At 35.1% G+C, this 8,286-nt stretch overlaps 1 protein-coding gene across 1 annotated transcript; it reads right to left on the bottom strand.

The window, feature by feature from the left end:
* Positions 1-2,634: 2,634 nt before the first annotated feature.
* Positions 2,635-7,507, bottom strand: LOC145560259 (uncharacterized). The gene is made up of 3 exons (XM_081621516.1): positions 7,070-7,507; positions 5,175-5,576; positions 2,635-4,418 (listed from the first exon to the last, which is right to left on the bottom strand). Exons 1-3 carry the CDS (start codon positions 7,415-7,417, stop codon positions 3,207-3,209), a joined length of 1,962 nt encoding a protein of 653 aa, XP_081477642.1. The 5' UTR covers positions 7,418-7,507; the 3' UTR covers positions 2,635-3,206.
* Positions 7,508-8,286: the final 779 nt, after the last annotated feature.

Raw genomic sequence — 8,286 nt, 5'->3', positions numbered from 1 at the left:
AAAAATATTAAGGAATAAATCCTTTGTAATTAAAAGTTCATATTTATGAGCTTATCTCCTACAAAATTAGTAATAATTAAGCAATAAATCTTTTTTTTTTTTTAATATTATCTTAGGCATAACCTCATCAAAATGCTTCTATAAATACCCCCTCTTTTAATCTTCTATGAACAAAAAACACAAATTTACATTTTCAACTTTAATTTTCTCAAAAAAAAAAAAAAAAAATGGCACAAGATAAGTGTGAGGGTAATTACCTCATTACTTATTTCTCTTCAATTCTTATGTGATCTTTTTATGTTAGTTTCATTTTTCATTTGTGCCGAATTACTCCCTCTGCTTCTTTTTGTTTTGGCAAAATAATTCTAAATACGAAGAACAAAAAGAAGCGGGGGGAGGGACGTACACGTACTAGTTAATTTAAAACGACTAACTAACGATATGTTTATATTTATATATTGATGCAGGTGATCCACTCTTCTGGCCTAAATTGCTAGGAAAAAGTGGTGAAGAAGGTAAAAAAGTGGTAGAGCGTGAGAACATACTTGTGACGGGAGTCATTATTAATGTTAAAAATCTTTATATCCATGATCATCGTTGTGATAGGGTTATTATTTGGGTGAATGATGCTGGAATTATTGTCCTTGTACCTAAAGTTGGCTGATTAAGTTCATTATCTCCTTGATTGAAATATTATGTAATGCTACCTTCATCAATAAATAAAACTATAGTAGCAATATTATTATTGTATAATGAGTATTTGATTGCTCGTTTTCGTTATAATTTTTTAATACACAAGTAACACGTGCGTTCGTTGATGTGGTGCTACCATAAGGGTAACCTAATAACTTGTGGTACACTAATGTGAGTATATGGCTATCAACGTGTAAACAATAATCAAGTTATACGCCAACATTTTGTGTACGTAGTCTATAATTTTAGATGAACGCCAAAAAATATTTGGTAAAAATATCCATGATCAAATGACTAGATATCACACAATTCATAACCATCATCATTATTTTTGGGATCTTCTTTTACGTTTAACAAGTGATAATAAAATAATCCATACATGAAACACGAGTCCAGGATTTCTTATTTTCCTATAATAGTACAAAACTATATGTTAATGATTCCATTGAACAAAAGATTACATCTTAAATTTTAACTTTATTAGGAGTTTAAATTAGGCCATGGTTTGCTTAATTTACCAATAACTAGATCGGAATATCTAATACGTCCTCCGTTTTTTTTTATTGCACTATAAGGGGTTTCACGCTTGCCAATGCATTACTTTGGCTATTAATATCTTTAATTATACTTTTGTAAAAATTATTAAAAATTGATATTTGAAAAGTAGATGTCGAGACGAATGTAACTAGATCTCACGTGACTATGTTTTTCCTAATGGATAAATCATACTTTGTAAAAGATGGTCAAAGGAGATTAAGTGAATAGTGTAAAAGTCCATATGGTGCAATAAAAGAAAAACGGAGGAAGTATACCATACCCCTCTATTATATTTTCTTATCAGTAAGTATATATACTTCGTGTAATACAAATTTCACGATATTTCATTTGATAATTTTTTTTTTCAATATAGTCAAAGTTTAGTCAAATAAAAAAACCATATTAATCCAAATTTAAATAAAAATAATTTAGATAAGTTTATACATAAGTATCAAATATGGTTTCTTCAAAAAAAAAATACTTCGTAAGTGTGTCCAAAGTTTAGTAAATGCCCGATAACGCTGTATGTCATGAACAAACTGAATTCTGGAAGTCTAGACACTTTTCCACTCACTAAACAAGTGTTACTATTAATAAACAACAATATTCCTCTATAAAATCAGCATTTTTGTACCATTTTTTTTTTACAACATACACATAATTAGCTCTAAAATTTATAAAATAAACTTTCAGAGTTTAAGCAACAGCGGCCTTGTTTTTTAAAAAAGTTGAGATGGAAATTTATTGTAGAGGTGATTATTACTTATATTTTTTGGGTCTACAATTTTGATTTTGATTTTGATTTTTACGGGGTTAAACTAAATCTAATGATTTAATGAAGGTTCTTATAATGATGCAGGAAAGAATGCCTGGCCAGAATTACTAGGGAAAAATGCTCAAGTCGCGAAAAGGATAATTGAGACACAGAATCCTTTTGTAACGGCGATCATCAAGAAGCAAACGGCTATTGTAACTCATGACTATGTTTGCAGTCGAGTTTGGATCTGGACTGATAATGCAGGAAATGTTGTGGTAATTCCTCACGTTGGTTAAGCTACCTTCCTCTGAGATTGCCCTCTGTTCGAATTAGTTGGTTACTTGTGTTTATTACACTATTAATGTGAGTAAATGTGGACGGAGGGAGTAGTGTATTGTATTCCACTTTCATGTCAATAAAACCAACAGTGTCGATCTACTTTACTAGGAACTACATTTCATATCCTTCGAATCAAAGCCTCCATATACATGTACACATAATAACTGGACCAATCGATAACAGAAGATGATATTGTTCCTATTTCATACAGCCAAATCACATTAAAAAACTACTTGTATTCAGCTGTGTCGCAACAATGAAAATACGAAATAGATATCACATTCATATAGTAGAAACAAATGAGGAAAAACAAAAAAGAGAGCTTAACAAATGTTATTGAATTAACAAATGTTATCGAAACCCAACAAGTTTTCAACTTCAGTAACAGCATCCAGGATAATGTACAAATACAATTTGTGGCAAAAGCAACATCATTATTTCTTTAAATTAAGCTACATGGAAAATTCCTTCAAACCAACACAAAAGGCAAGCTACATTGTGAATTTCTACACACTTACACTTCACTCATACATGAGTTTACCTTCAAAAAGATACCTAACCACTAACACCCCTAACATGAGCAGAATACACAATGAAATGTCATGAGCTCGTATGAATATCATAGTTATAAATTGTACTTACCCACGTACAGTAGCCCGTATTATGTATGGATTCTGGAAGAGGTGCTGTATATTGTACTTCATGATTATGTCAGAGCCCTATACAGGCAATGTGATATTTCACATGCAGTACTTCCATCTTCAGTGCACGAGACAGTCGAGTCATCCTGAAAGTTGTATCCTTTCTCGAATTGAAATGCAGTTTTACTCCAGGACTGCAATAGTTGATGCTATCACTGATGGACTCACATTTACCGGGCTCAATCACTATCCCAAAGTTCATCATCATTCTGTTTTCGAGACACTTGATTTCTCCTAGGGGTTTTGTTATCCTCCACCTTGGCATGATGATGTGGCAGCCCACCCAAGCTGTTGTAGTCCTCATCGGCTCCTCTCAGAGCGCTGGATTCGAGAGCATCATCATCATCATTATCACCTGATCCATACATGGCAATTTCAGATTCAATAAAATCTTCATCAATATCAGAACCATCACTCCCCCATTTTCTTCCCACAGTATCAGCCCTGCCTCTTTTGTCCTGATTTCTGGTTCTATCTCTAAACCTGGGATTTCTGTCACCTTCATCAGAGTCATCACTATCAATTGCAGGATAACCTGCACCATCTACCCTACTACTCCTCTCTCTCCTATCTGAGCTATGGCCACTATGGTATTCATTTCTTGGGGTCTTTGGTAGTCTTGGTGTATGTCCCCCTTCACTATCAGATTCACGCATTACATCATCTAGGTCCTCAAACATACTTTCTGGCTCAGATTCCTCTTCAGACATCTTTCCTGTAATTCTATTATTGGTCTGCTTGAAGCCTTGGTTTCCATGTGATCCTCTTGACCTTTCTGGATTCCATCTTTCAACTCTGGATGGTCGGCATTTAAGTTTATCATCATCAGAATCATAAGCCTGCCTTTCATCTTCGCTTGCGCTATCTTCTTCAATAGGTGCAGAATCTTCATCTTCACTGTCTTCTATTCTTTGCCTTCGATGCGTATCCATCATACCTCTACCTCGACCTCTATTTCCATCATCGGAGAAATTATCTACAAAGCGCTCTGGTTTGTTGAATCTTCCACCATACTCTTCCTTGTTCCGGTACCTTATCTTTCCGTACTCTTCCTGTTCTGCAGCCTCCTCCTCAGCCCATTCCTTGTCAACAGCATCCTCTATCTCCGCTATAAATTTGTCAAGCTCTTCTTGATCACTATCCTCAGCAGGATCAGAGTGTTCTGATCTTTTCAGAGGCTGCTTCACAGATTCTTCAGCCTCACGGAAGACATAGGGGCTCCCTTCCTTCTTGTCAATTGCGTTAAAGAATGTTGATGCTACCCTCTGAATACTTGCCATGGCAACAGGATCATCCGGGCTTATTCCCTTTTTGCGAAGCTGCTGCTCAATCTTCTTTATATTGAGTTTCTGAGATTCAAGTGCTTGCTCAAATCTTGCCTTGAAGAGAGCCTGCAATTGCCAACCAAAATGTAGATCATTAGCATGAAATTCCAGTAGAAGACAAATGCAAAAACAGGCAACTAGGCAGTGTTCACTTCAACTTATTTTGGGAACATATATCTTATTTTTTAAAATCATACGGGACACAGAGTGGATCATCATTTTTATAATTAGATTACTGCCAAATTCTTAACCATATTATTGAATATTATGAAAAATTAGATATTTGGAATATACACATTAAGACATCTAAAAAGACCCCGCTTGACTATAATTTTTACAATATATTAGTGTAAACCAGACCAGGCTTTAGAAAATTGAATTAGACCACCTGAAGATGGACTAAAACAATGGAAATTATATCATTGCACTAAAATTTACAAAAAGGAACTCCATCAATGGAATTGCAGCTATGCCCCATCTTCCCCCCCCCCCCCCCCCCCCCCCCACACACACACACAAACCCAATATGCAAGAAATGACAGCCCTCATTGGACATAATGAGCACATGAAAAAAAATTCAGGATAGAAGTTCCACAAAAGGGGTGAATGTGGCTTCAATTTTCAAGGCCACGCATATAAAGACCATCCTACTTGAGACTCTCATCATCAACTCAAGGTAGCTCAGGGGAAGGAGGTAGATGCCACTAGGCACTAGCCAGTAACATACGTATCAATCAAGACACAAAATTTCTAAAATGACCAGCCATAGGCAACTCTAACCATGCAGATCTGGAAAACAACAACAAAACTAGATTCACATACCTTCCTCTTCGTAAGGGTATTGACAGGTATCAAATTTTTTGGTTGCCTGTAGTTCCTACCACGAAACATAATAATAGTTTTTACATTGTGTACATTAACCACAATACCACCACTTAGCCTTGCAAGAATTGTTGCCATCTCCTTAATCCTTTCTTTAGGGAAGTTATCACAACAAACTTGCACAGTCTCGTGGAACTTCCAGTGAAGATGCATATTCTGGACAACTCCACCAAAGACTCCCCGAACACCAACCTCGCAATAGTTTTTATTTCTAAAGCCAATCTTCTTGAAAGCCTGGAGCTGCTCAGCTGTCAGCAGCTCTGGGTCATGCCTTGGTGGAGGCAACTCAGGCAGCTCATACTTCTTGAGCTTTTGCAGAAGCAATGCAACTTTCTTCTTAGCCTGCAGCATCATTTAAAGATCAATGATGATATTAAGTATTCAGTGCAAAACAATCATATGATGATATTTAATATTTTGTGCAAAACTGATACAAGGTCATAATTTGATTGAACTGCGTAGAGCAGTGCCCCATTGTAGAAGGAGCTTTTTTTTTTTTTTTTTCTTCCTGGTGGTGGTTATAAAGGAATTTCAGAAAACACCAGTGATTTATGAACTGCACAAGGCTTTGATCTTTTCACCTGAATATGCTAAATCTAAACATAATGGAGCTTATTTGAACTCATTACACCTTATATATCTGAGATTATAAAATTGAACTTGGAGAAGCACTTATTTGTAATTATAGTATAAACTTAATCTGAGCATAATCCTTTCATTGCCTTTAAGGTAAAAAGAACAAAGCAAGTGTTAGCCGCAATGACAATAGTTGTAACTTTGCAACAAACATGATCCAGAGAAACAACAGGTCATCATAACCAAAACCAGTAGTCAGAAATCACTAGATTTCAGGAGATGCAAGCAAATATTCTATTTAACCAGCTAGTTCAGAAAACAATCTAGTAACATAGCACACACTACACGTCTGCATCATACATTTTAAGTGAATTTCTGACAGATGAAAATAGGAGAGCTCCAAACAAGGATTCACCAGACCATATGGTGATACCCAACAGTTTGGGAGAGTATGGTAAAGCATTTAGCATTATAGCCTAAATGTTTAATATCATCACAACCTTTGACTTTTTGTTCAAGCTTCAACTACCTCACCTAAGTGAAATTCGGTATTTAAGTTCAAGTGAAAATAGGACAAACCAATTTAATCCCATCAATTTTTAATATCAGCTGAAGGATTTCCATGGGCTTATGACAAGAAAGGAACTCATCTTTCAGCAAATTTCCAAGGGACCGATAAACTCATGGTTACATTTCCAACTTTTTACATTTCTACAGTCTGTTACTCCAATACTTCATCATGGTTACAACTTACAATTATACCATTAAATTTCCACAATTAGACAGATGAATAACCTCATTTCACTCTCCAATTACCCTACTATCTGCTAAACTGCGTACGACAAATGTATCGCAAAAAAAAACCTCCCACCCCCCTCCCCCAGCAATCCTAATTAACCCCACATTCCCAAATCCATACAACATAATAGCAAATTGCCAAATTCCACCATAACTAGCCCCCAAATTCAAAGCATTGACATAATCAACAATGTAAAAATGGCAATGACAATCACTACAACTTATGTTACACAAAGCCAAGTATGCAACTCCGGTAAATAATAGTAACATATACTATTTCAAGATGCCACATTTCCTAATCATATCACTACTATTTCAACTAATACAAATGGTCATCGAGCCGAATCATGTCATATCCTTAATTACGAGGAGTTAAGACTTGAGAGCTTCAAGACTACATCAGAATAAAAGTACAATAATAATTTCTCATAAAATCAAAAAATTAGGGAAAAGAAAAATACCCTTCGAAGATTATAAATGAGGCGTTCTTCCTCAGTCATAAGCTTAAGCTTAATCTTCTTAGCTTGACGAATCTGCCTTTGAGTTTTACCAGCTTCTCTCTGCATTCTTCGCTCTACTTTGCTCCTCATACTCCGCCCTTTCGCCGTCGACATCCATCGTCGAAAACCATTGAAACCCAAATACAAATTTGATGAATTTGAAGAAGATGTATTGAAGATTGATGAACTATTTTGCTGAATTCCAGCATTTGAAGAAAAAATTGAATTTCTTAGAAAAAAGGGGTTGTTGTCGAGAAGAGAAGTTAGGGTTTTGAGAGATTGTCTTTGAAGATTTCTGGTGACAAACATAGTGATCGATTAAACCCTAAATTTCTCTCTTAGGAGTTAGCTTCTTCCTCCATTGAAGAGCATTTCTGGGGTAACAAGGGTTTTGGTTTGTTGGCAACTTGGCATTCTACATAAAGTCCCTTTTTTTTTTCCCCTGTTATGATATTTAGGTTTGGTAAAAGTGTGAAAAAATCCAAAAAAAACATTTTTTTTTTTTTTTTTTTTTTTTTTGTGGAATTCAAAAATATTTTTTAAAAAACAAGTAAAAAAAATATCTATGTATAATTAGCAAGTAAATTGACAATTTATACTTTGTATTTTCTAATTGAGGCAACACTAAATTATTGAGGTGATACCCAAAACATGAGATCGAATCTTGTCTACATTATTGTATGTGTGACTTTTTCAATACACATAAAAAACTATAAACCTACTCTAATGTCTGCGTTACATTAGGATTTTCACTCGTGAAGAGGGTTTCCTATGGAATTCTCACACTCACTATCCTTTCTTCAGCAATTATTTTACAGAAAAAATAACATTATTATGGAAGAGATAGTGAATATGGAGTATTTTTGGCAAGCTGGAGCTAAAGCATGTCATATAAGTTCGCATACCATGCACCGTATCTTGCACTTTTAGGTTGTGCTTAGAATGACTTAAGAGAAAATTATGTCATGTCTATCTTAACTCTTAACAAAGCTTGTGCACAACCTGACTCACATGTCATGTTATTTTAGTCCATCAAAATATCAAACCCACATAATACAACGTTATTTTTGGTAGACTATAGATAATACGCCTACACATGAACTAGCTTGTTGTGTTTGTAACAAATTTTGAAAATAATGTCCATGCGTGATCCATACCCTATCGGCCTATCGGCATGC

This window comes from Chenopodium album, chromosome 9, assembly GCF_948465745.1.
Source record: "Chenopodium album chromosome 9, dcCheAlbu1.1, whole genome shotgun sequence".
In the NCBI taxonomy this organism is placed as follows: Eukaryota; Viridiplantae; Streptophyta; class Magnoliopsida; order Caryophyllales; family Amaranthaceae; genus Chenopodium; species Chenopodium album.
The sequence above is the reverse complement of the archived record's forward strand: the minus strand, read 5'-3'. Positions and strand labels throughout refer to the sequence as shown.